Source organism: Octodon degus, unplaced genomic scaffold (assembly GCF_000260255.1).
Source record: "Octodon degus isolate 3935 unplaced genomic scaffold, OctDeg1.0 scaffold00176, whole genome shotgun sequence".
Classification (NCBI taxonomy): Eukaryota; Metazoa; Chordata; class Mammalia; order Rodentia; family Octodontidae; genus Octodon; species Octodon degus.
In genome coordinates this window covers 367,476-395,246 of record NW_004524752.1, presented here as the reverse complement: position 1 = coordinate 395,246, position 27,771 = coordinate 367,476, and the positions used below count along the sequence as shown (strand labels likewise).

The 27,771-nt window shown below is 39.8% G+C and overlaps 1 protein-coding gene and 1 pseudogene across 1 annotated transcript in view; both read left to right on the top strand.

Moving 5' to 3' along the window:
* Rgsl1 (regulator of G protein signaling like 1) overlaps positions 1–27,532 on the top strand; it is a 79,807-nt gene extending 52,275 nt beyond the window's left edge. Inside the window, exons 10-21 of the mRNA XM_004643456.2 lie at positions 1,759–1,864; positions 6,927–7,120; positions 8,600–8,717; positions 9,161–9,272; positions 9,891–10,017; positions 18,961–19,135; positions 20,731–20,869; positions 21,113–21,237; positions 22,913–23,022; positions 25,422–25,514; positions 26,537–26,603; positions 27,496–27,532. Of these exons, the coding sequence (XP_004643513.1) occupies positions 1,759–1,864; positions 6,927–7,120; positions 8,600–8,717; positions 9,161–9,272; positions 9,891–10,017; positions 18,961–19,135; positions 20,731–20,869; positions 21,113–21,237; positions 22,913–23,022; positions 25,422–25,514; positions 26,537–26,603; positions 27,496–27,532 (1,403 nt within the window). The remainder of the gene's footprint in view (positions 1–1,758; positions 1,865–6,926; positions 7,121–8,599; positions 8,718–9,160; positions 9,273–9,890; positions 10,018–18,960; positions 19,136–20,730; positions 20,870–21,112; positions 21,238–22,912; positions 23,023–25,421; positions 25,515–26,536; positions 26,604–27,495) is intronic.
* LOC111813251 lies at positions 1,945–2,590 on the top strand (annotated as a pseudogene).
* Positions 27,533–27,771: the final 239 nt, after the last annotated feature.

Below are 27,771 nucleotides of genomic sequence, written 5' to 3'. Positions count from 1 at the left end.
CTACACTGCTCCTTCTGGTGCTAACATCCTGCATCCACAGCGCAGTCAGCTGTCATCAAGCCATCACTGATGTGGGGTGGGGAACCGAGCATGAACAATTTAAAATTCTATTGTTATTGCAAGTTTTTAACTGGATCCCAGAGTTTTGTAGAACTGTTTTTGTGACATCCTTAATTGCTTCTGAAAATCTGTCAAAAGCTTTGCTAAATTTCTCTGCAGAAATTTCCATGACTTCAGGTCGGCAAGATAGCTCAGAGGACTAAGCGATCCCCAGCACCACATGCATGCCGGCCCTGCCCCTGAGCACACTGAGCTGGCCACAGAGTCTGGGTATGGTGGTGCATGCCTGTAATCCCAGTGCTGTGGAAGCTGAAAACAGGAGGATCGCTAGGAGTCAGAGCTGCACAGTGATACCCTGTACCAAAACAAAAAGAGAGAGATAGATAGATAGATAGAGAGAGAGAGAGAGAGAGAGAGACAGAGAGACAGAGAGACAGAGAGACAGAGAGACAGAGAGAGACTGACATAACTGCTAAATGTCTAACAGTTGAAGCAGGGCTGAAATGTTTGGCTTTTTAAAAAGCTCTGTGGCTTTGTTTGGTGTTTCATTGTAGCTTCCACACTACAAATCCCTGTAGAGCAGCTATGGTGTCACTTTTCTGGTTGTTAGCATTTTCTTTTACTTTAATCTCTGTTTTAATTTTGCTTTGCTTTAATTTCTTGTGAGTTTATGGATGGCTTTAAATATTTTTTGTACAGCACTGCTAAATCTTGAAAGATGTTTCATTTTTGAGACAATCATGATTTCTTCTCTTAATATTTATTCTTCTATACTATAAATTTAATTTTTCTTCTATTCAAACTGCATTTATTTTTTCCAGTATGCATTCATATTGCATTCAATCTTTTTTATATGACAGCATGGAAAGTGTTACCACACCAAACTTCCTATGTGTGGACATCAAAGCTGATAAACACCCTAAAGCGTTGATTACCTAACTAGGTCACATCATCATTTCTAGCTGCGTGATCTTTCTTTTTGATGAGATCACAATCCATGTTTTTTTTCTACAAAATAAACCACAAAGAATTCTTATAAAACTGAGCCCAGCAGAATCTATTATAATTTTTAAATGATATTTTAACATATTTCTTGTAATAATTGTTTCTAAATAGCAATAGAGAACCTGACACACACTGAATTATGTGTAGTATGCTGGAATGACATGCTAGTGGAAGCAATGTCTTTGGGGAGAACGAGACCTTAGTTAAACCAAGATGGTAGTAGGGATGCTAAAAGATGAGGTCAATATTTTGTAAATTTGCTGTTCACAGATTCAGGATTTCACAGGGCAAGTAGAAGGATTTCAGATGGGACATTTGGGGTTTCAGCAAAGACTATGTATATGGCATGTAGTTCAGTAAAAGTGGCTGATTACAGGAGGGAAACACTGGGTGTTCACAAATGCAATGGGAAACTCCCATGGACCTGCTCTTGCTGTCTCTGGGGAAGGTAGGCTCCTGGCTAATGCCTGACATCTCTAGCAAATGTAGCTACACTGAGCTCAGTGCCAAGGATGTAAATCATTCTAGGTTTGTGCTCGCCGTGAACAGCCTGAGACAACAACAGTGGGAGGACAGTGATTTTTCTGCATGCACTTAATATCTGATTCATGTCCTTGTTGTGTTTTCTCTTCTGATCTTTTGCAATGTTTCCTTATAACATGGTGTTATCAACTTTGTGATTTTTTTCCTTAGATGTCACTGCAGAAATTATTAAAGAGCGAAGGAAAATTGGGTTCACCCCCAGAAAAATATCTTTCCTCAAAAAAACAGGTCTAAGGAAACCCTCAGCAAGACCTAGGTAAGACGTAGTACCGGGGTATTGCAACATTTCCAAGCACAACCTTTCCTTCTATGTGTGGGCAGTCTCACGTTTTATTCATGTATTGTACATATACGAACTAAGAGTCCTTTGAATTTTAAGGTGTTTGTTTTCTGATATTGCTATTACGCAATGTATATTTTTTTATTTTAAAAAGGAAAAGAATCCAGAATCTCAAAACAACATAATAGGAGAGTAACAATAATTAATACGTAGTGTGTTGTTATCTTCAGAGTAGTTATTCAGAGTACAAGATATAAACCTGAGAGAGCGGCTGTGGCAGTGCGGGGTGGCAGCAGGCCGTGAGGTGGCCGGGAGGAGGCAAAGTCGGCGGAGACTACGGCTGGAGGCAAAGCTGGGAAGGACAGAGACAAGGCCAAGGCCAAGGCCGTGTCGCGCTCACAGAGAGCTGGGCTGCAGTTTCCGGTGGGACACAGCCACGGACATCTGAAGACTCGCACTACCAGCCAGGGACCAGCGGGTGCCCCTGCTGCGTCTGCAGTGCAGCAGTCCTGGAGTACCTACTGCCTCAGTGCTGGAGCTGGCAGGGAAAGCACGGAAGGATTAAGCGCATCACACCACGTCACCCGCAGCGGAGATGAAGAGTTGGAGTCCCTCATCAAGGCGACTATCGCTGGTGGTGGTGTGATTCCTCACATCCACAAATCTCTGACTGGAAAGAAGGGACAGCAGAAAACTGCTTAGGGTTGTCACCCACCCTCCACTGCCCCGTCCTTGTATTGTCACCTGGACAGAAGACATCACTGGGAACACATAGCGTTTTTAAAAGCAGTTAAAGCAAATGCGTATGCAATGCTGTAGACATAAACAAACGTTGGTCTGTTCTTAGACACCAAGTTTGATAAAATACTTCTCACATGGTTACAGTTGTGTGGTGATTGGCTAGGTTTCTCCCATGTGTTTTATACAAAAATGGAGGTGATAAACCATTTTTTAAAAAAGAAAGAAAATTTTTAAAAGATATAAGCATGAGGTAATTGTAGAATATTAGCACAAACCTTTCTTTTCAATGAGCTAATAGAAACTAGCAGTATAATTATTGTAACTATTTTGTATATATATATATATATATATATATATGTTTTTCCTTTTCTTTCTTTCTCCTTTCTCCCATCACAATTGCACTAATTGCTGCTCTTATCTTTAAATGTCGTGCCTTGTAGGTGCTCTGAGTTTGATTTGTTCTTCTTTTTCTAGAAGTTTGTGGCTTAACATCGGGTTGTTTATTTGATCTTGTTCTGTTTTCCTGATGTGATAGTTCATCACTGTAAATTTCCCACAGAGGACTGTTTTCATTGTGTCTCATAAGTTTTGGTATGTTGTATCAGCATTATCATTTAATTAAAGATTGGAAGAAGAAAAAAAGAGAAAGAAATGCATCCATCTTTGATTTCCTCTGTGACTCATTGGTTGTTTAGAAGGAAGTTGTTTAATCTCCATGTTACACAATATAATCCAATATGAGTAAGGAACTTGTATGCAGTGATTTTCCACTTATTAGAGTAATTTTACCCTGTTGTATGGGGGGGGGCAAGTTAAGAGAGATGGGAGTAGGATGGAGAGATAAATGAGGTTAAATACATTAGGAGCAAGGCTGGAAGGCAAAAGATGGTGATCCAAGTTTTGGGTAATTGTAAGATACAAGAGAAAAGTATTGGAAGAGAAAACCTAGAGGTATTAATGTGAATCTTAAGGAGAAGAGACAATCTTTACTCACACAAAAGTATCATAAAATCAAGTGAGGTAGTTGACAAGAGGGAAAAAGAGGTAAGAGAAGTAAACCTAAAGAAAGATTAGAGACCTAAGTCATGCAGTAGAGAGAAGAGAAGAACAAGAAACAAAAATAAACCACACAGAAAAAAATTGAACAAACATATAGAAAGAAAAGCAAAACAGTACAAAATAGAACAAGGAAAAACAAAAACAAAAAAATTTAAAACTACCAACCCAACCTCATACAAAGAAGAATACCAATCAGACAGAGAAGAGTGTAAGTAGTAAAATTCCTCTAGTGTCTATGGCTCTGTGGTAGATCCCAGAAATGTGTACTCTAGCCAAATTTGCAGGTGAATTTGTGCTGGGTGTGAGTCTGATCTTGGCCTTTGGACTTGCAGGATGGAAATAGTCCTCTATGGCTGGAGTTCTCCCCAACCCTTTAGGGGGAAAAATAAAGGTCCTACCCATCTGCTTCTATTCTACATGTCTTTGTGCATAAGCATTACGGTTCTTCACTCACCAATTGTTGGCTCACATTGTTACTGTTGCTTCAGAATTTTCTGGGCTGCTACGTGCACATGTCCATCTTGTGTGCCCCGGCCAGGACTCTGCTGTGCCACTGGCAATCTCTTGAGCCTTCAACGCCCTCTTGATGGAAGAAGGGGTGACCAGTGATCTCACAAGCCTACCCAGGCCTTCTGCATAGAGATCAAGCAACATATATTATACGATAATTTTTTAATTTAAACAATCTTCGACCACCTTTGACATCAGTTCCTATAGATCTACTTCTTTCCATAGTGTGATTTATTTAGTTATATCCTTTTTATTACATTGTCTTTTCACTGCTATCAGGGTACCACAATAAGCACTTTTGTTCATGTGTCTTCACCTACTTGTGTTTTTCTATGTTTGTAGTATAGAAATGAGAGAATTATAACTACCACTGCTCTGCTTTTTGGTTAAGCTCAAGTGTAGGAAAGATCTAACTAAAGGAAATTTATCTGAGGAATATAAGAGTGGCTTAACACTCAATGCCCAGTTAAAATAATAGGCCACATTAATAAATAAAATCTGAAGAAGAAAATGACTTGAATGGAAAAAAATCACTAGATAAGATCAACAGCAGATTCAAGTTGACAGAAGAACCAATGAACTTGAACACTGCTCAATAAATTTTGTTTAGTCTGAGGGAAAAAAGCAGAAGAAAAAAAAAAAAGAAACAGAACCTGAGCGCCCCAAGGGACATAATCAAAAATACTGATACTTAAGTAATGGAAGTATCAGCAGAACAGGAAAGGGGAAAAGGGACAGGAAAGGATTTGCATATATAATGGCTAAAAGTTTTCAAACTTGATTAAAACTGTTAATTAAAGCATATAAATTGCTTAATAAACTCTAAGAAGATAACTCCAAGAGACCTACACCTAGATAAATCATAATCAAAAAGTTGAAATAAAAAGTAAAGAAAGAAACATTGTGTACTGGGGAGAAGAAAGCACTGAGCACATTTAGAGGAACTGCAGAAAGATGGAAGTCTACACCAGAAACACAGGAGGTCAAAGATGGTGAACTAACACTTTCAAATTAAATTCAATTGACATTATTAATAAATGTTGTACTATAAATCAATGAAAGAAAGAAAAAATAGAGAAAATTGAGGCAAAGAAGTTTCAGGGCTTTTTCTTTTTTTCAATCTCAACAAAAAGCCCAGGCTGTTAGTTACATTGACAAAAGGGGAAAAGAAGATGACCAAGAGAAAAATGAAAGATCATCAAAATCAAATGAAAAGACTCCTAAAATTAATAAGGTCGTAAGGAAATTCAGGGAATGAATTAGACAACTTTAATGCAATAAATAAATTAATGAATCTGACTCAAGGAGTAGACAAATGTGAATAAATACATAACAAAAAGCTGAAATATCAGAATATGTCTTGACGTGAAATTGGGACTCCTTATTTTCAAGTTGGATCAAATCAGATGATACTTTTGGTTTTTCAAAATTGTCTCACATGGCAAGCCTTAGACACAAAAGATTTCATTAGAGAATTTCATAAAATATTTAAATAATACCAATGTTCCAAGAGGCATATAATTCTTAAATATAGTAAGAAGGAACACTTGTCAACTTAGTCTCTGAAATCAGTATTATCCCGGTCACCCAACTAGACAAACAAAACATAAGAAAGCCATAAACAAACACCTACTCTTGAATCTAAGTGTAAAGCTTCTCAACAAATTATTGGATAATCAGTGATATATTAAAAAAAAAAAAGAAAAAGTGTAACCTAACAAAATTTATGTATGAAATTCTAGGTTGGCTTAACATGCAAACCTCAGTTCAAATAATGGGCCATATCAATAAAATAGCAGGGTTAACTTACATTATCTTGATTGACACAGAAAAAACCTTTTCACAATCCCCAGCACCTACTCATGATTAAAAACTATCCGTAAAACTAGAATAGAAACAAAATATGTAATCTTCATAAAGTGCATCTATAAAAACCTGATACTATAAACAATTCAGATGTGTCATGCACATGGAACAACCTTCCACAGGAATGGAATCACCTACTGCAAGTGTATACTAATAAAAAATAAAAAGCCATGATACTGTGTGTATTATCAATAACCTAGAAAATATCACACATAATGTTAATAGGTACATAAAGGAAGGAGAACAAGTTGGTCAACACAAGGGTATGTGTAGAGAAGCTGAAATGATGATGATGATGATGATGATGATATATAGGTGAGGTTCCTTAGGCTCTTAAAATCTAGAGTGGAGCATATGGGAACATAGTTTTACACTGTCAAGAAAACCTGAAACTATAGAAGCACAGGTTCACCAGGAAAAACTATCATGCCAAAGGAAAAAGCATTGTGAGTAAACAACAAAGTCACCATTTTTCAAATAAGAAATCATCAAAGGACATCTATAAATATGATCAGTAATTTCTGGTCAGTCATGCTGTGCCTCATAGAAATGGTTGTATTGAATGGGAGTTGCTTTAAATATATACTGTAAAAGGAGTGTTTCTTTGAAAAAAAATTATCCCCCTGTCAGATACTTCCTTTTATTTTCCTTTTTTTTTTTTAATTATTCAAACAAAGTTTTGGAAGGATAGAGTTATTGAATGCCAAGGGGATAGACAGGTGTCAGGGATTCATCCGCCCTGCTCTTCGCGCATGACCATGGGCTCTCCAGGATAAGAGGTGCCCTTCCCCATCTGTGAATCAGAAAAGAATCAAAGGTATGATCCCCTTTTCTCCACCAATGATACTATCCTATTTTACAGAAACTTGGCAGAAGTCCTCCTAAGTACCCAGCATCTGCAGTTTTTCAGGGAGTTCCTCAAACATCAGAAAGCCGAGACCCCTTTGCTGTTCCTGACAGCAGTCCAGAAGATCAGCATGGAGACCAATGAAAAGATATACAAGTCTTCCTTGGAAAATATAATCAAGACTTACTTCCATGGCAAACAACCTCCTGGTATACCTCCTTTCCTCCTGGCCCTGATTCCTTCTCCCTTTAGTGTCTAGGAAGGTATCTGTAAAATAGTCTTCCTCCAGGGAGCCCCCACAGAGAAAAGACAATGTTGGCCACATGGGGACAGTATTGATACCAACATTAAGAGGGATACTGAAAACAGAAAGCAGTAATAAATTTAAAGTCTTACTACTAAATTAAGAGCAGTCAAATGCAAGACATTTTCACTTATAGCCTCTCATTTAATTTTATTTAATCCTGAAAAGACAATTTTCAGGATTCTATCCAGAAACGTAGGCATGATTGGTGAATCACACTGAAGTTAATTAGCTTTTCTAATTAGCAGAATTTGAATTCAAATCTGAGATTTTGCATCATTAAATCAAAAGTCAGTACAAAGGGAATGACTAGGTGTTTGCAAATCTGGAGTGCCCACTCCCTGTGGATTGTGAAGAGACAGGTACCGGGAAAGAAAACTGTCAGCCTGAAAATACTTCGTTAATTTTTTTTTTTTTTTTTTTTTTTCAGAGCCGGGGACTGAACTCAGGTCCTTGCGCTTGCCAGGCAAGCACTTATTCAACTGAGCTATCTCCCCAGCCCCTACTTCTTTAATTTTGTCTTATTTTCTGGCCCATGTAACTCTAGGTTGGCTAAAAGGGGAGGTTACAAATAAAATATTGACTTGTAATTCAAATGAGGAGTGAAAATAATCCCATACTGGAGGTAATAAGACTATAACAAAGCAATGAAGTTAGATCTTCCTTATTTGTCACAGTTGAACAGATGGAGTATTTATATGGTTTTCTTCTTTCATTTGTATATTTGATACAGGGTCTCACTATGCAGCTCAGACTCATAGTGATCCTCCTGTTTTCAGCCTCCCCAGCACCGGGATTACAGGCATGTGCCACCATACCCAGGCTCTTTGTGTGGTTTTGCTTGTAGTTAACCAAGATAAGGGCATAAATACTAAACTAAGAAAGGTAAAATTAGCATGTCATTTTCAAGAAATATTTATTGGTTTAGTTGCATGACATTGAGTTCTGTAAATCATCTTGAATGAGCTAGAAGAAAAAGAAAACCCCCCAGATTTTACCTTTGGGGCTGCCCTTATGACTACCGATAGTCTTTGATTCCTCATCTGCTCCAGTATTTTAACTTTAGTCTTTTTACTCCTACATTCTTTCCTTAAACCAAAATCGTCACACCAGCTATAGAAATGAGTCTTTTACAAGTTTATTTTCCTTAAGAGCTCACCTTCCAAATTTGAATGGAGTTAAAGTAGGACAGTATCTTATCTATAAATGCTCTTACACATAACATTCCAAATGTGCTCTGAAGATTTCCAAACAAAGTGTGGACATCTCAGTCAAGACAGATTCTGAGTAGGGAGCTGCGAGACTCTGAGACTAAGAAATACACCAGCGCCCTCGGGAATGGTGGCGGGAAGGAGGGCCTTTTCACTCTCTTGCATATTTTTAGAAGAAATGCTGCAGTGCAATGTCCCCCTTGTCAAAGAAGTGGCTCAGATGCAGCACATCAGCACCACCACGCTGCTGATGCTCCAGAGCTGCGTCACGAAATCTCTGGAAGAAAGATGGTGAGTGTGCCCTGTGAAGGTGGGCGTTTTCTCACTGGCTTTCAAAGGCCACATGAATCAAAGTCTCATAATTCATTCTCATTGTCAGAGACCCATACAAAGGAAAAGATCAAACTCATATTGAACCTTCCTGCCTGCATGTGTGTCACATCCATGTGCGTTCATGCGCGTACACACACACACACTCTCTCTCTCTCTCTCTCTCTCTCTCTCTCTCTCTCTCTCTCTCTCTTTCTACTTGCTTGCTCCAAGGTTCTAATGAGGTATCATCCAGTAGTGAACAGAAAAGATCATTAACAAAGGGTTGAAAGAGTATTTCTAAATATTCCACCATCCTCCGATTCCCACTGCAATGTCCTCCAAAATCTGAGCTAGATTTATCTTCTGTGTGCCAAATTTTTGCCTTTTTTTTTTTTTAATATTTTTGGTCCCCCTTCTGGCAGGTTTAAAGAATATCAAGACCTGTTCCCACCTCATCCTTCAGAGGCAGAAAGTGAAGTACAGCCTTCACAGAAGAAACCTTCAAAGACGACAGTAAACCTGCAGGAATTCCAGGTCAGTGAGGAAGAGAGGGAACACAAGACATGGGTGACAGCAAAGCCACTGCGCAGGCATTGTCAGCTGTTCAAAAGATTATCTCTATTACCATAGTTACTAAAATCATTACTCCTGGGGGATGGTTTTCAGTTTGGTTGTTTTTTGTTTTCCAGACAGGCTCTTACTATGTAGCTCAGGGTGACCTTAAATAGACTGTTGCCTCAAACTCATGAGGCTCCTGTTGTCTCATCCTCCCAAGTGCTGGGATCACAGGCATGTACCACGCCTGGCCTGGAGGTGGGATTTTTAAAGCCCTCTTTTACAAAGGAATATTTGAGGTTCAAAGAAATTGTCACTTGGGAATTTAAAGAAGTCCCTACCTATGCTGCCTGTGATTACAGACAAGTGAGTGAAAAGCACAGGGATGGAAGCCAAAATGTTACATCTACCAGTCACTTCATCTGGGAAGGGTTGCACAAGCCCCTGACCTGAGTTTCCTGACCTTAATACTTTGGTCCTTCATAGGAGTGTTGTGAGGATTAAATGCAATAAATTCCAAGTTCTTGGCACATAGTAAACGCCTAGTAAGTAGCAGCTATAATAACATATATATCATACCTCTTTTTCTTTCCTCAGAAAAAAGGTTGGATGAAAATGGTCAGCTTTATCAAGAGCTTTTGCAGCTACCGAAGATTTATATCAAATCCCAGGAAGTGCCAAGAATTTGTAGAGTATCTTCACCTGGAGATGCACAACAAAGAGAGTAAGTCACCTCTCCCTACTGATACTGTAGCCACATGAGTCAGCCAAGGTCCTCACATGTGAGCTGGAGTCCAGCAAGATCCCCTGTCCTGGGGATCAAGCCAGTCCAAGCCAGTCCAGACAATGGTTTCTGCTCAGGAAGCCAACAAGAGTGTTGAGTGATGCATCTAAGGCATTGTGAGGTCCCACACTTTACAAAATCATTTTTATTATATTGTTTAATTTGATCCTTTAAATATATTTAGTATTTTATTAATACTTGTCAATACATACCATTAATGAAGAGATAATCAAAATTGCAGGAATATATAGTGCACAAGTGAAAATCCCTCAAGCGACAACATTGTAAACCTACAATAAGACTAAGAAAGTAAGATTGGGACATAAGATGGCCTCTGCCCGGTGGCATATTTACTATGGTAGCTCCAGGAACCCACAGAGTCTGGAACAAAAGAAGTGCTTACATGATTTTAAGGATTTGTCATTACCTTCCCATCCTGTATGTAACAGGGCACCCGACAGAAATCCATTTATAGAAAAGGGAGCACCATACCTACATCAGTCCCCTGGACTAAACTCTCGGATGAAGGATTTCCAGGAAGATTAGTTAACTCTAAATCTGGATTAGACATTTTTTTTTTCTTTTTTAATGCCAGCCAGGGAACTAACCAGGGTGTGCTGGTGAGACCCAACCCCAAACAGTTCTCTTCTCAGACAGGGATCCCTATGGGTGGATTTCCTTGAATAATTCCCAGCCTGGAACTTTCTAAAGTATGTTTTATTTTTCTGACATGTACTCCAAATCTTCCAGAACTTCTATGCTTTTTTGTTTTACTTCATTGCATCTCTTTCTTTATTCTATTTTTATATTATCAATTTGACTTTCTCTTTGTGTTACTTTTTCAATTTATTCCTGAATTACCTCCCAGATAAACTTTTATTTGTTTGCTTTCTTCTTGTGGTATTGGGAATTGAACCCAGGCCCCATACATTGAGCTACATCCCAGCACCTTTTTAAATTTTGTATTTTGAGTCAAGGTCTCCCTAAATCGCTAAGCAGTAGGCTTACATTTGTGCTGCTCCTGCTTCAGCCTGCAGGGCACTGGGATTATAGGCCTGTGACACCACACCCTGTGTCCCTGAAAAACCCTGGTTAAGCATTACTAGAGCCAGTGAGCCAGTGTCTTACACACTTCTCTTGTTGCTAGTGCAAAATACCTGAGACCAAAAATGTATTTCTTTTTTTAATTTTTATTTTTTATTCTTCTTAACGAGAAAAAAGATAAAACAGCAGTGAAACAGTTTCAAATCAGGTTAGTAGGGCAGTTACAATGATGAATACATTGCATATTGTTGTCTTCGTAGTAGTTATTCAGAAGACAAGATGCAGATGTGACATTTTGTCTAAACAACAACAGGACAAACATTTCTTCTCAATAAACTAAGAGAAAGTAGCTGTATACCTATCATAACTATCTCATATATATTTTTTGTTTTCTTTTTAAAACAAAACAGTCCTTTATTTATACTTTTGCAAAGTTAATAACATGTGACACAAGGTTACCTAGTGACTAATAGCTGACCTTAACTAGACAGGATGTTTATCTCAGGACTGAGGTAGCTTGTTTGCTTTAGGCACTGAGGCCCAGTCCCATCTATACACATTTGATCAATTTCCTCTCTTCAGTGGCTCCCAACATATCTGCTTTTTTTGTTTAGCTTTGTCAGAGATGGATGTTCTGTTGCAATTAGAGAAGCTGTATTTGGAAAAGTCTTTAAAGGACCCTCTCATATTTGATACCAGTCCAAAGACTGTAGGCACTTGACTTCAGCAAAATAACTCAATATAGTCCAACAGTCCATAATAGTAGTGAGTTATCAGCACAGCTGACAATTGTCAGAAGTTGTTAACTTGAGCCTTTTACAGCTCAGCATATTAATATAGCTTTACTTTTCATACCTTGTTGTTACACTTTTCTGCTGGATGGTTAAGACTAAGTTAAAGCAAGACCTATATAACTAAAAATGTAACTTATGCTATCTAACAAGGTCAGTCAAATCCCCTCAGGATTTACCCTGAAATCATGCACAGCACCTTGTAGATCTTTTGTCAGTGGCAGCCATCTGGATGAATCACAGCCATTGCCTGGCCAATTTGCTCTCTGTGAAAGCCTAAGAGAATGTTTTCTTTCTAAATGACTCTTCTGAGGCACATTATACATCGTTGATCACTTTCTTCTGTGGCCTCCTTGATCAGAAAATTTGGGACACCACTTAGTTACAGGATGTCACAGCAGAGGTTCTTCTATGTTCTGAGTCCTCACTGACCATGAAGGGCTAGGGCCAAAATATGGACTATCCTTTTAGTCCATCTATCTCTCTAATTTTTGGTCTGCAAACTTTAGGTGTTAAATATCCAGAAGAGAAGCTCAATGATATTATTACCCACTAACAGAGGCAGTTGAGCTTAACATCACTATCTGTCTGAACATCAAACACCTTAGACATAAAATGGAACTGCTCTTTTGCAACAACCATGGATATTCTAAAATTTAAATCCCTATAGAATGTTAAAAAAACAATTACCCATTTTTACACAGAAATTTAGAAATCAAACCATATACAACACTGTAGTAGGACAATCCTATGACATTTTTTCTTGTCTCTCATTTTCTTTTATTACCTTTTTTTTAACAAACATTTACTTTAAAGAGAGTACAGCAATAGTTGATATGACATTAGAAGCAGTACACATTGAGAAGACCAAATTAACAGGTATTTCAAGCTTGGTTTTCATATTACACATTTCTGTCCTCAATGTAGTTGCTTAGTTCACACTTATCAGCATATAGAGTTAGTCAGGTTAAAAATTCTACCCACTAATTGGTATTTTCAAAAACCTGATGGAAATTCTTAGGACGGTTGCCTGAACCATTTTGTTTATATAAATGTATGGTTTTGCCCCTAACATATTTCCTAACTTTTCTCCTTTCTCTCTCTTTGTTGTTTAATCCTTAAGTTATCTCTTTCCATTTAACTGTGTTATATCTTTCAATTTTTATTTCTCCTTTTGAGTTTTTACACTAGGGAAACAATACAATATTTACACATGTGGGCCTGGCTTATTTCACTTATAAGTATAGCTTCAAGTTGCATCCACCTACCTATGAAGGCTTCAAGTTTATTTTTTTTATACTTGAGTGAATACTCCATTGTATAAAAACATCACATGTTTTTCATCCATTCCTCAGGTGGTGGGCATCTTGGTTGTTTCCAAGATTTGCCTATCACAAATTGTGCTACTATAAACATAAGTGCACATATATCACTATGATATGATGTTTTCAGTTCTTTTGGGAAAATTCCCAGGAGGATAGCTGGATTGAATGGGATTTCCAGTCCTTGTTTTTTGAGAAGTCTCCACACTGAATTCCATAACAGTTGTACCAGTTTATATTCCCACCAGCAGTGGAGAAGGACCAGCAGTGGAAAATGGTTCCTTTCTCCCCACAGTCTCTCCAACATTTACTGTTTGTTGATTTCTTTATGATAGCTATTCTTTCTGGGGTGAGATGGTATCTCAATGTTGTTTAATTTGCATTTCACGAATGGCCAGTGATGTGGAGCATTTTTTCATGTATTTATTTGCCTCTTGTATTTCCTCCTCTGAGAAGTGTGTGTTCATCACAGAGGCCCATTTTTGGATTGTGTCTTTAAATTTTGGGGCCCTAATGTTTTTTAGTTCTTTATAAATTCTAGAGAGAAGACCTTTTTCTGAGTGCTTCATAGTTAAGATTTTTTCCAAATTTGTGGGTTGTCTTTTCACTCTGTTGGTAATTTCTTTTGACATGCAGAAACTTCTCAATAAGAGGAGTTCCCAGTTGTTAATTCTTTCAAGTATTTCCTGTGTAGTTTGATTTTTGTTCATGAACTGTTTCCCTACCCTATGTCTTCAAGATTTCTAACTACTTTCTCTTTCAGGAGACTTAGTGTCTCTGTTTTAATGTTTGGGTCTTTAATCCATTTTGATTTTGCATGGTGATAGACCTGGGTCAAGTTTTAGTTTTCAGCATGTAAAGAACCAGTTTTTTCAGCATGGTTTGTTAAAAAGGCTATCTTTTTTCCAATAAACATGCTTTGGCCCCTTTGTTGACGATAAGATGACCGAGTGTGTTTGTAGTTGTTCTGCATCTTCTATCTATTCCATTGATCCTCAGGTAAATTTTTTGTCAATGTCATGTGGATTTTATCACAGTAGCTTTGTAGTATAACTTCAAATCTGTGATTGTAATGCCTCCTGCCTTGTCTTTGTTGCCCAGGATTGCCTTTACTATTTCTAGATCTTTTCTGGTTCAAAAAAACCATATTTCTATATTCAATTTTTTAAAATTTTATTTTAAAGAGAATAAAAAATAAGGCATTAGAAGTGATATAGAATTTTTTAAAACAAGATGATAGGAATTCAGCAAGGGCTGTGAACAATGACCTTGAAGACTGTTGTCTTCAAAGTAGTTGCTCAGGTTACCAGATATAAGCATATAAAATTGATCAAAATAAAAATTATAAGGGGCTGGGGAAATAACTCAGCAGTCTAAGTGCCTTCGTAGCAAGCACAAGGTCCCAAGTTTGATCCCTGGTACCATATGCCACGCTGCCCCAAAACCCTGGGTGTGGCGGTGCATGCCTCTAATCCCAGCCCTGGGGAGGCTGAGACAGGAGGATCACTACAAAACCAAGCAGTATATCAAGACCTTGTACCAAACAAATGAACAAATAAATAATCTTTAATATATTTTTTAAAATTTTAAGTATTGACTACTCCCTTCAATAAACAAATAGAAATTAGTAGTACAATCATCCTAGCAATCCTATGTACATACATGTGTGTTTTTTCCCTTCCTTCTTTCTTTTCTCCTTTTCTTGATCCCAATTGTTCTTTCTTTTTGAGAAATTTCTGTCCTTTGTACAATATCTATTGTACCTTTCAGATTTTATTTACTCTATGAGGTTTTCACACTAGGAAGACAATATGATCTTTATACATGTGGTTCTGATTTATTTCACTTATGAGTATGGTCTCTAGTTACATCCATTTACCTATAAAAGCCTCAAGTCTATCATTCTTCATAACTGAGTAGTACTCCATTGTATAAAAATACCACATCTTTTTTATCCATTCCTCAGTTGATGGACATCTGAGTTGTTCTTAAGATATAGCTATGACAAATTATGCTGCTATAAATTTCAGTGCACATAGATTGCTATGTTATGATGTTTTCAGTCCTTCTGTAAAGATGCCTAGGAGGAGAATAACTGGGTTGAATGGCACTTATAATCCTAAATTTTAGAGGCATCTCCACACTGATTTCCATAGTGATGGCACCAGCCTGTACTCCCACTAACAGTGGAGAAGGATTTCTTTTTCTCCATAGCACCACCAACATTTTTTATTGGTTGAATTCTTGATGTTAGTCATTCTTTCTTGGGTGAGATGGAATCTCAATGTTGTTATAATTTTCATTTCTCAAGTAACCAATGATATTGAACTTTTTTCATATGCTTATTTTCCATTTCTATTTCTTTATCTGAGACATGTATATTCATCTCAGATGCCTATTGTTTTGATTGGGATTTTGAATTTTGGGGGCCTGATATGTTTTAAATATTTAGTATGTTCTAGATAGAAGTCCTTTGTCCAAGGAAAAGTTAGCTAACATTTATTCTCAATTAGTGAGGGGTTTTTTTTCACTCTGTTGGTGACTTCTTTTGATGGGCAAAAAATTTTTAATAGGATGAGGTCCCAGTTGTTGACTGCGTAGTATTTCTTGTGCAGTTTAGTGGTTATTCATGAACTCTGCCTACTCACATATCTTCAAGATTTCTACCTACTTTCTCCTCCAGGAGATTTATTATTTTTGTTTTAATATTTAGATCTTTAATCCATTTTGACTGTAGTTTAGTGCATGGTGATAGACATAGGTCTAGTTTTATTTTTTGATATATGAAAAGCCAGTTTTTCCAGCACCATTTGTTAAAGAGGCTATCTTTCTTCCAATGAATGTGTTTGGCCCCTTTGTCAAAGATAAGGTGGATGAGTGTGTTTCTAGTTGTGTCTGAATCTTTTCATTTGTTCCATTGACCCTCAAGTCTGATTTTTTTTGCCAGTACCATGCTGATATTTATCACAGTAGCTTTGTAATATTATTTCAAGTCAGGGATTGAGATGCCCCCTGCCTTGCCTTTGTTGGTCAGGATTGCCTTTTGCTATTCTAGGTCTTTTCTGGTCCCTAATGAATTTTTGGAATTGAGGTACTGCAAGAGCATTTTGATTGGGATTACATTTAATCTGTAAAATAACTTAGGAAGCATAGCCATTTTCCCAATGTTGGTTCCTCCTATTCACAAGCAATGATTATCTTTCCATTTTCTAAAATCTTTGATCTCTGTTTTCAGAGTACTGTAATTTCCACTGTATAGCTCTTTTACTTCCTTTGTTAGATTGATTACTGAGTCTTTCATTTATTGGGGTGCTATTATGAAGTGTTTGTTTTCCCTAATTTCTCTCTCGGTGAATTTTTTGTTTGTGTATAGGACTGCTGTTGATTTTTGAGTGTTGACTTTGTATCCTGCTATGATACTGCATTTGTTTATTAATTATAGAAGTCTTTTGGTGGAGTTTTGGAGGCCTTCCACATAGAATAGAATATCATGTCATCTGTGTGTAATAATAATTTAATTTCTTGTCTTCCAATTCTTATTCTTTGTATTTTTCTCTGTGGTCTAATTGTTCTGGCTAATGTTTCCAGAACTATATTGAATATGAGTGGTGAAAGTGGATATCTTAGTCTTGATCTGATTTTAGAGTGAAAACATTATTTCTGTCCATTTAGTATGATGTTGGCTGTTAGTTTGCCATAAGATTGACTTTTATAAGATTGAGGTAAAGACCATCTATTCAAATTTTCTGTAAGGTTTTTATCATGAATACTTGACTTTGTCAGAAAAATTTTCCACATCTATTGAGATGATCATGTGATTTTTGTCTTTGGCTCTGTTGACAGGGTATATTATATTTATAGATTTGCATATGTTGAACCATCCATGCTTCCCTGGGATAAATCTCACCCGGTCATGGTGTACCTTGATTTGATGTTTTCCATTTGCTAGTATTTTATTGTGGATTTTTGCATCTATATTCAGTAGGGAGACTGGGTTGTTGTTCTCTTTTTTGGTTGAGTCTTTCTCTGGTTTTTGGTGTCAGTGTAATACTTGGCCTCTAGAAATGGGTTAGGAAGAATTGCCTTCCTTTCTATTTCTTTGAAGATTTTGAGGAGTATTGGTGTTAGATCTTCTCTAAATTTCTTGCAGAATTCATCTGTGAATCCATCCGGACCTGGACTTTTCTTTGCTGCTAAGTTTTTAATTACATTTTCCATTTTATTAACTGATATTGAGTAATTAAGAATTTTTTTATCTTCTTGATTCAGCTTTGGTAATTCACATGTGTCTAGGAATGTCTTCATTTCTTCTGTGTTTTCTATTGTGAGAGTAAAGATTTCCAAAGTGGATACTGATTATCTTTGTATTTATTTTGGGGCTTGACTTGCTCTTCTTTTTCTAGAAGCTTGAAGTGCAGCATTTATTTGTTTTCAAATAAATTAGGTTATTTATTCTGTTTTCCTAATGTAAGAGTTCACTGCTATAAATTTCCCTCTGAGTACTGCTTTCATTGCATCCCCCAAATTCTGGTACGTTGTATTTGAAATTTTGATTGATTATATTGTTTAATTTCTTCTTTAATTTCATCTGTAACCCATTGGTTGTTCGTGAGGGTAATATTTAATTTCCATGTGTTTAAGGAATTTTTGCAGTTTTTTGTCATTAATTTCCAATTTTATTGTACTGTAGTCAGATAATATGCATGGGACAATTTCAGTTCCCTTGCATTTACTTAAGCATGTTCTATGGGCTAGTGTGTGGTGTATTTTAAATAACATCCTATTAACAGTTGAAAAGAATGTGTATTCTGATGTTGTTGAGTGGAATATATTGTAAGGGTCTACTAAGTCCATTTGTTCAAAAGTTTGATTCAGTTCTGTTATTTCTTTGCTAATTTTTTTTGTCTAGCTGATCTCTCTCTTTGTGAAAATGCCTTAATATCCCCCATTACAATTGTGCTATTGGTTATTTGACTTTTTATGTTCATTAAGATTTGTCTTATGTAGTTGGGTGCTCCCATATTTAGCACAAAATATTTATAATTTTTATGCCAACAAATTAAAGAGGACATTTTGGCTCACAAATTGCAGAAGTTTTTGTCAGTTGGATTGATGGAAGGGCCTGGGCAGAGGAAAGCTGCTTAGCTGATGGCATCCAGGAAGAGAGAGTAAGCAGGGAGCTAGGAAGGGATACAGGGACCCATTTCCTTTCACCAGACTCTGCCTCCCAACTTGTCATTGAGATATAAACTTATCAGTGGACTGACTTGTTGATGATTATCAGAGCCCTATAGTCAGTCACCTCCCAAACTTCCACCTACAAGCACACAAGGCTTTAGGACACAGCTAGATACAAACCATAACAACCACACTGTCTGTTTAGAATTTCACATCACTATGTTCAGTCTTCATAGTCTCTGCAGAAATCTAAAGGTTTACCTTGTGTGATTTTGTTTGGAATAGACAAGCACCATGAAAACATTCTTTAGTAGCAGGTTACTTGTTATTGTGGTGGTTGTTGTTGTAAGTGTGATGAGCAGACCATTTGCAGCCTATGACGTCCAAGTGGGCTGCACCCCTGGAGGAAATGAAATGACCCTTTCAATAGGCTGAAAGAATGAGTGTACAGTCTCCTTTCTTCACTGTAGTTCTGCCAGGTTCAGATGATTTCCAGGCTTATGAGTAACTTGATCAAGCCAGATTGTAATCTTTTCTTTCTTCTCCAGATTTCTCCACATCACCCACTATATCAGGGCATCAAACTGCACAGTACACAAGTATTCGGGGTGCAGAACAGGAGAAAGAAGAAATAACCCTTGTAAAACGTCGTATACCTGGCCAGAGGGTTGTGGTCATCAACTTTGCAGTTAATGATTTATATTTCCTTTCTGAAATTGAGAAGTAAGTTGATGCTCTTTCCTTCCACCCATGGCTTTCCTGCCTTATGCCCTCCTAGGAGAGCTTGGCTTGACCTGTAAGTGGCACAGTGATTTCAGCACCCACAAGTGGGACTCTGCTGCCAATCCCGATGACTGTGGTCACTTCCTCAAATTGTTCCATGTGATTATTGCACTGGGGCTATATCCCAGGGCCTCATGCATGCTAATTGAGCGCTTCATCCCTGAACTACATCCTACCCCAACCCTTTTGAATGATTATACTTCTTCTTTCAATAATTTAAATTCTCTGCATCACACCTAATTCAACAGGAATATTTTTAAACAGCTATTTGCCTTTGCTGGAACATTTCATACATTCAAATTTTTTCTCATAAAAATGACATTTTTTTCCCTTTTGATGTTCATATTTTGTCATTTTTTCATGAATCGCAAATTAAGACTAACAACTACAACAGGTAAAACTATTTAGAAAGAAACATGAACAATTCCTGGTAAACATCTGCCTCGAATAGCTGGGAGAAGTGTGAACAGGTACTAAAGCTGGCCTACCAGTCTTGGCTTTCCAAGGACAGCAATTAGTGGGATTTCCAGAAATGTAGAGCACCCGGTTAATCATACTCCAAACTGGTTAAAAGATCATTCACTGCACCCTAGTGAGGGATTTAGCTTTGTTCTAAACATGCCTGTTGGTTTCTCAGTCTCTTCTGAGCTCAGGATTTGGCATTCTAGCTTCAGAAAGACATGTTCTCTCAGAGACCCCACACCTAAGTGGAATGGTAGACAAAGCATAAAGTTAAGAAGTGTCTTGGGGTGGTCAGTGTTAGGTAAAGGCTGACATGGAAGCGCACTGAGTTCTTGATTATGGTCTTTCAGAAGATAGGTCACCTAAACTGAGTAGTGGTCACCTAAGCTAAGTGAAGCATGAGTAGGTGTTAATCGGATACCAGGCTGTGTAATAGGGAAACAGCAGGGCACAAAGAGATGCCTGTTGGAGTGGTTAGTATCTCCTAATGTTGCTCTGATCCAACACACACACACACACACACACACACACACACACACACACACACACAGAGTTTCTGCGCCTTTGCTCACACTTTGTAATCCAGAGTAGCCCATTGTAAAGTATAAAACCAGAGTATATTGCTGTCCAGCACAAAATGTTCCAATGGCTTTGCATTACTATTAGAATGAAACCTACACATTCCATTGCCCGAAGTACTCTACATGAGCAGGACCTCCCTGCATCTCAAGGCCTGCCTCATGCTACACAGAAAAAAAGCAAGCTGGCTCCTGCTGCAGGATCAGAATGGGTGAGGCATAAGGAGTGGGACAAAAAGGGGGAAGTCGGGGTGAAAAAAATGCACCTGAAGGAGCACTTACCATGTTATCTGGTGTATGGTCTGTGCCCGATCTGTATTTTCTAACCCTGAGTTGAACCGAGCAAATGAAGTCACACTCTGGCTCACCTTTGGCCCTACCATTTCCAGGTCAGACATAGGTCTAAGCCAAGCGCCCTATCTAGTTACTGATTTCATGTTCTCCATGCTGATTTCTTGCTTATTGTTTTTGGGGTTTTTGTTTGTTTTTTGGTAGATTTAATGATTTGGTGAGCTCAGCTCAATTGCTGCAGGCCAACCGGACATACAACGAGAACGATGTGATCCTAATGCAGTTCAAACTTAACATTATCCTAAGGCTCTTCCTACATGCTGAAGCTCCTCCAAAGCTGAGGGTGAGGAAGACTCCCACTGAACTTCAGCCTTTTGCCGAGAAGCATCCCCCCCCCCAATAAGTTCCCTGAAAGCTAATTGCAAGGCATCTCCTCAATCCTGGACCAACTAGTTGTCCTTTCCTAGCAAACCCACAAAAAGTTCTGGCTTCCACAGAGAGAGTGGTCTGAGGGACTCTGGGCCCCAAGGGAGGCTGTCTGCCTTGCCGGGAGTCTCTGCCAGTGACCAGCTCCCACTCTGGATAGGTGAACATCACGGAAGTCCAGAAGGATGCCATCCTTGCTTCCATTGCAGAGGGCCACCTAAACCGGAAATTGTTCCACGGAGCTATCATGTCAGTCTTTCCCGTCATCATGTACTTCTGGAAAAGGTAACTAGCTCCCTTTATCTGATGACTTCCAAGTCAAGAAAATAGATTTCTGTCTTCCCCTCAGCCTTGGTTTCATGGTTGCCAGCTTCCTGGTGAGTGTGATGCTGGTAGTTCATATTCTATATGCCGCACGCCACACTCCAGGTCTCACACTGCACACTGATTCAGAGGTTGGAAGACAGAAGCTAAGATCTGGAATGCTGAGTTCCTCGCCTCTTCTCTTCCTCTGCTCACCAGGATCAGGGCTGTAAGGTTTCCTTAAGCCCATGTTTCTCACCTAAGGGTGAGGTGGACCGTATTTTCTTGGGGAGAAGTTCTCTCAAGGTCATACAACTGCTTATGCTTAGGAGCCTCATGGAGGGAGTACTCCAGAAGAGCTTTAATGTTATGCCAAATCCCATAATCACTTCTGAGGGCACAAAGTTTCTAGGCTCCAAAGAAATACAAAAATCTTAGCTCAAGATAAGCATTCCAAATAACAATTGCTACCCAGCACCTAATTTTAGTTCTCCTAACAAGGTCTAAATAGAAACTCATTTTGAGACTATGGGGAACCAGAAATTTCTAGAAGGCATATGCTTTTCTTGTCTCGACTCAACAATAAGTTCCCTCCCAATGTACTGCATTTAGAAAGACAGGCTGATTCCATGAGGGTTTGAATCCCTGATTTTCAGGCAGTTATTTATTTACTTGCTTCCCTATATACTTTATAGAGAGATTTGTACACATATATTATGCAAACTGTGTTTGTGTATACTCATCCAAAGGAAATTCTCAACAATGCTGTGAGTCAGTGGAGAAAAATATTATTATCCCTATTCTACAGCTGAGGAAATTGAGGATCAGAGTAGTTAGAGGACTTGCCTCAGATCACTTGGTAAATGGTAAAAGCAGGATTAGAAATCTGGTCTCTTAGGCTCTTGCCACCATAAATAATCTACTGGTGGCATATTGAGAGGTTCATGAGAGAGGCACGATTTAGGGAATGTGATGGGAGAAAGCAACTGTGATAAAATAGTCTTCCCCTTGTGGAGGGAAGAGGGTGGCAGCAGGCAAGACCACCAGAGCCAAGGCAGCATGAAGATAGACTTAGCTTTAGCTAGGGCTCATCAAGGGGTCCAATGCCTGTGTCAACTAAAGTGGGGATTTCAAGGGGCTAGGGCCCAGGGAAGAAGTGTTGGGGGGCCTTCTAGGGAGCAACAGTTCTCAGGTAACCATCAGCATATAGGTGGAAGGAGTCAGGGTCTATTCCAGGGATAGTCCATAGAAGGTGAAGGGTAGCAAGGCTCTTAGCAAGAGACCAATGGAAGCCAGTCAGATAGTTTGCCTGCCTCAGCTAGTCTACAATGGAGATTTTATCATCTGGTGCTTAAACAAGTGCCTCATACCTGGGTGCAGCAGATTCTTCACACTCAGTCACTGTGGTTCCAGAAGAAAGTCCCCACCTACAGCCCAGGCCAGACCCCTGTCCTTCAGAACAGGTCTGGGCAAAGAGGAAGTCCCAGAAGAAGGACCTCTGACAGGAAGCCCTTCCAGGTCAGAAGGTCTCCTTTTCTCTGTTGGACACCACATACTAATGGTGAGGAATGGCCCTCCAGACCTCCCCTGTCCTCTTTGTTCCAGTCACCTCTGCTGATTATTTTCTCCCTGTAATAAGAAACCATTCTTCCCATAGGTTTTGCTCCTGGAAGGCGATTCATGCTTATTTAAAGTATGTAGGGAAGAAGTGCAAAGATAGAAAAATTCATTCTAAACCAATAAACAAGAACCCCCCTGGGAGTTCAGGTAAGAGCTACCAGGGCCACAGCCCTGTGCCCTAGCAACCCAGACTTGTGAAGAGACAGCCAGGCCCTGAAGGGCCAAGCATGAGACTTCACAGGACACAGGAGAAATTGTGGAAACAGCAGATAGCTCCTCAGTGTGGGCCTTGCAGAAACAGTGGCTCAGAGGGAAGGAGATCTTACCTGGAGTTGGCAGTGCTGCTGAGGGGATGCCTCACCATGTGCCACTGCCAGCAGTGGATCTGAGTCCCTGTGCTCTTGCCTGTTACATGCTGCATGACAGGCATCTGGGGGAGGTGGCCTGCTTCATCCTTGCTTAGGAGACCAGTTGCTCCCACTAGCTCTTCAACCTACAATTTGAAAGCAATTTTTTATAGTTAAGTGAAAAATAATTAAAAACTAGATATATGGTCTAGTTTTAAAGTGATAGTATCTTTGTACATTGTCTTGCTTGCTTTTCTCATTGCTGAAACAAAATACCTGACACCTACAGCAGTAAAGGTTTATTTAGCTCACAGTTTGTAGAGGTTTCAGTTCATAATCAGCTGGCTCCAAGGGAGGGGGCTTGGCAGAGGGGTAACCATTATTGGCAGCAGAGAACAACCAAAGCAACAAGGGAAGGAAGTGGGAGAGGGAGAGAGATGGGGAAAGAAAGGGAGGGTGGGATGGAGAGAGACAGACAGACAGACAGACAGACAGACAGACAGACAGACAGACAGACAGACACAGAGAGATAGAGCGAGGGAGAGAAGTCACTGTCCCTCAACTTTTAACCAGTTTGCAGGGATTAGGGTGGTGCCAATCCACTCAGTGGATGATCCAGCATTGCGCTCTGCTGGATCACCCACCCCAGTCCCAGCATTGCACTATGAATCAATCACCCACCCGAGTTTCAGCCACCTCCAAAGACACTATGACCACATGGGGCTTTGCAAGGCATCTAGACACAAGCCATAACGTACATTACATGTTATGAAACATGAAAATATTTAGAAATAAAGATAAAAGGGTTGCTGGGCATGGTGGTGTATGCCTATAATCCCAGCACTCAGGAGGCTGAGCCAGGAGGATGGTTGTGAGTTCGAGACCATCCTGGGCTACAAAGTGAGCTCAAGGCCAGTCTGAACTGCACAGTGAGACCCTATCTCAAAAAGACAAGAAAAAAGGGGCAGTTGATTAGGTTACCTTTGGTGATTGTGATTATGAGGGACTTATATATTTATTATTAATTTAATTTATATATCATATAATTATGTATTATGAGTCTATTAAAGTAGAAGTAAATATGTACATATCTATATATCTATATATCTATATCTATATCTATATCTATATCTATATATTCCCCCCCCTTGGCACAGAGCCTGTAGACCCAGTCTCTTTCCCAGTGGTGAAACACAGCTGAGGTCACTACTTGGACCAAGGGAATTTTAAACAAGGGAAGCAGGGTGGACAGGCCAGTTTCTGGGGAGAGCAAGACTATGTCTCTGTCTGTGGAAGGTTCTGCAAATCAAAGAAAACAGATCTGTGTATCTGGGGACATGACCAGCAGCAGAACAAAACACCGAGGTAGGACAGGAATCTTAAAGACAGGAACTACCTCTGCCACACATGACGGGGCTGATCATTCTCTTGCTGCACATATGTGCCTCCTACCCCATTCTTAGTGCCAGCAAGGGCCCCTGAACCCTCAACTGTCAGTACATCTGTGCAGGCAACTCGGGCTGGCTGTAGTGTCGGACTGTTGCTGGTCAACAGAAAAGACCTCATCTGCCTCCCCAGCTGAAGCAGATGATCTGTGAATATTTTTCATTTTCTTTGTCTTTGCTTTGCAAAACGTTACGGCAGCAACCAGAGACCAACAATCTCTTTAGCATCTACAGCAGGATATTCTTACGGAATATTACAGGATATTCTCAGAATAGAGGCAGGGATGGAGGCTGAAGAAGAGAATAGTAAGATAGAAGAAAAGCAGGTAGATAGGGCAGGCACACACTTTTCATGCAGAAGAGGGAGACCATGTCCCTTAGTGTGAGCTGAGAGGCTCACACTAAGGTTTATTTCTTGGAGCTGCCCTTCAAAGAAATGGGTACTCAAATATCACCTGGCATCAAAAGAATGAAGAAGGTAATCCTGAATTAAGCAGGGAGAGGGTCAGGGGATACCCTAAATTAACGGGATAAGATCCTAGGCCTGGAGTATTCTTATGAATTTAAGAGGTGTGGAACTTTGCTTTCCACTCTTACCTGATTTCAGATACAAAGGACTGGATTTAGATAATACACTCTTTAACACTCTATTTTGAAAACTGTTAGGCAGAAACTTTCTTGCTCATATAGAAAGATTTCTTTTATCAGGCACTGTTATAAGGGCTTTTAATAGGTTGCCTTCTTTTATTTCCAGGTGACCACAATGTTTTAAGGTTTACCCTGCTCAGAGGTATTGAGTGGTTGCCGTCCAAGCAGCGGGAGGTACCAGCAAGTCCAATTCCAAATTGTGAGTTCGAAGCCCACTTCTTGCAAAACTTTGCAACTCTAATAAAGGACAGTGATCTCAGGTCAACTGGGCAAATGCCCTTAATGACCAGGAGACCCCAAAATGAAAAGCGAGTTGCCAAAGGCCACGCAACTTGTGAATGGCAGAGAGGCAGAATAAAATGATTCTTTGGGCCTCCTCGCAGAGCACTGAGCACTGTTCTCATTTGAATACTCAGGTCTTCTCGATTCTCTTATACTTCCTTGAGTCAGCTGCTCCCTATGTCTGCTGACTCGTCTGCCCATTTCAGGCACGATGTATGATCTTTACTAAGAGACCACCTTAATGTGCCAGTGGCTACTCCCCCCCCCACCCCAGACTACCTGCTGGCCTGAGCAGGGCCTCCATTCCTTACCTTCTGTTTCCCAGGAGCCCCTGCTGCTGAACCTCTCTCCTCTGCAACAAGCCGTGGTCCTCGCCTCCTATACTGAGAAAATTGTGTATTTTTCCCTTCTCTGTCTTCAGCCTCAACAAGTCAATCCCATTCCAAGGCACTAAACTTGGCTTTGTTTCCATGTAGTTTCTTCCAATAAACCTTTCCTTTCTGTCCAAATTATTAGATTTTATATGGAGGAAAAGTTGAAGACCCTGAGGCTCTTCTGCTTCCTGTGGCACAAACTGCCAGTTTGAAGGAGCTGCGCCTCTGTGTGTGTTCCTGGGACTGAAGGAGGGAAACCACCATGGAATGTTGTCCATGGTCCATGGGGGTCCAAGCAGCCCTGATCTACTCTCCTTGTTTTATTTCGCTGGGTTTATGAGTTTGGCATCAAAACTTTTAAAGTCAGGTGAACTATCTCCTGGGATGAAAGAATATTATATTACAGCATACAAATACAAGCAGGTCTCAGAAACATGCCCAGAGCATCCTGTCTGTACTGTCTCCTTCCCAACCCCTTCCTCCTAATATGGGCTTTTGCCAGCTTCAGGTTCTGCAGTGATGGTGTCAGAGTTCTGACTCTGTTTTTCTTTTTATTTGTCTTTAGCTTCATCTAGCAAACTCACCCAATCAAGAGTTGCGTTGTCTACTGTGCAACTGTATCCTGCCCAGGGGTAGGCATGAGCCAGAAGTCTTCTTCTATTTAAAGCTACTATGTCCAAACATCCTGGGAGAGGGGAGAGTTCCCCACTCTGACGTTCCTCTGCATAGAGAACCACGATGAGTTTGCTGCCCCTGAAGGGCCTGCAGCTAGGGCACTTAGGAACAATTTTTCTTTGGGGCTTTTTCCTCACCTCCAGCTAGAGCAGGTATTTTTAGGAAGTTGGAATCTCTGATCTATCTTCCAGCAGTACACTGTTGCCAGAGGAAGAATTTTCTAGATGATCTTTTTGTGCCAACTTCCCACACACTCCAGCTCTTTGGGTAAGATGAATAACAGGAAAGTAAGAAGAGATGTGATATTGGCAGTAAGAGCAGAAAGGATTCAAGCCTGCCCAAATCCAGTCCAGCTAACTCATGTCTGTACAGGCATCAAAGTGAAATTGAAGTTTGTTAGGCTTCAGAGAGGTTATAGATCCTGGGTACCATTGAAACCACAGCTGAAGGGTACCTACAAGTCACATGAAGGTCAAAGTTATATATAGGAACCTCTAAATGGCAGGCCTGGTTTCCTTGCCAGGCCTTCCACCTTCTCTGGCTTGGTTCCAGACCTGTTCTCCCAGCAAGGACATGGATCTGTCCAGGTGCCCTTTGCCCAAGGTGACGCCTGGGAAACAAATCAAGTGATGTTGGTGCTCTGCATATCAGAAAGGCAGTAAGTGGCCTCAGAGCTAGCAAACTATTAACAAAGAAGGTGGGAGTGAGAAGGCAAGAAGCCCTGTGATGAAGCCAATGGGTTTGTGTTCTGGACATTGCCATTCATAAAGAGAACAAACCAGCACACAGTGCAACTCCAGCTACCTCATTGCCATTGTGATCACTGGCTATTCTTTTCTCTTCTTTTAGGAAAAAATTATCCCACACCAAAAAGGAGAAGAAATAATCAAGCTAGGCCCCCAGCAGAGGCAAATCATCTCTCATAGGCCTCCAGTAACAGAAATGCTCTGGCACCATCTGCTCCTGGGAAGATCAAGAAGGAGGGTGACCACTCGATATGGTGGTGCCAGACTTCAGTGGGTGAGATGGGAGCGGACAGCGTGGGAGTCTGGTGGCCGTGGCCTTCTACAGTGGTTGGGTTTCACTCGGTTCCAGCCTGGTGTGTGCCCATCAGAGGTTGTGGAA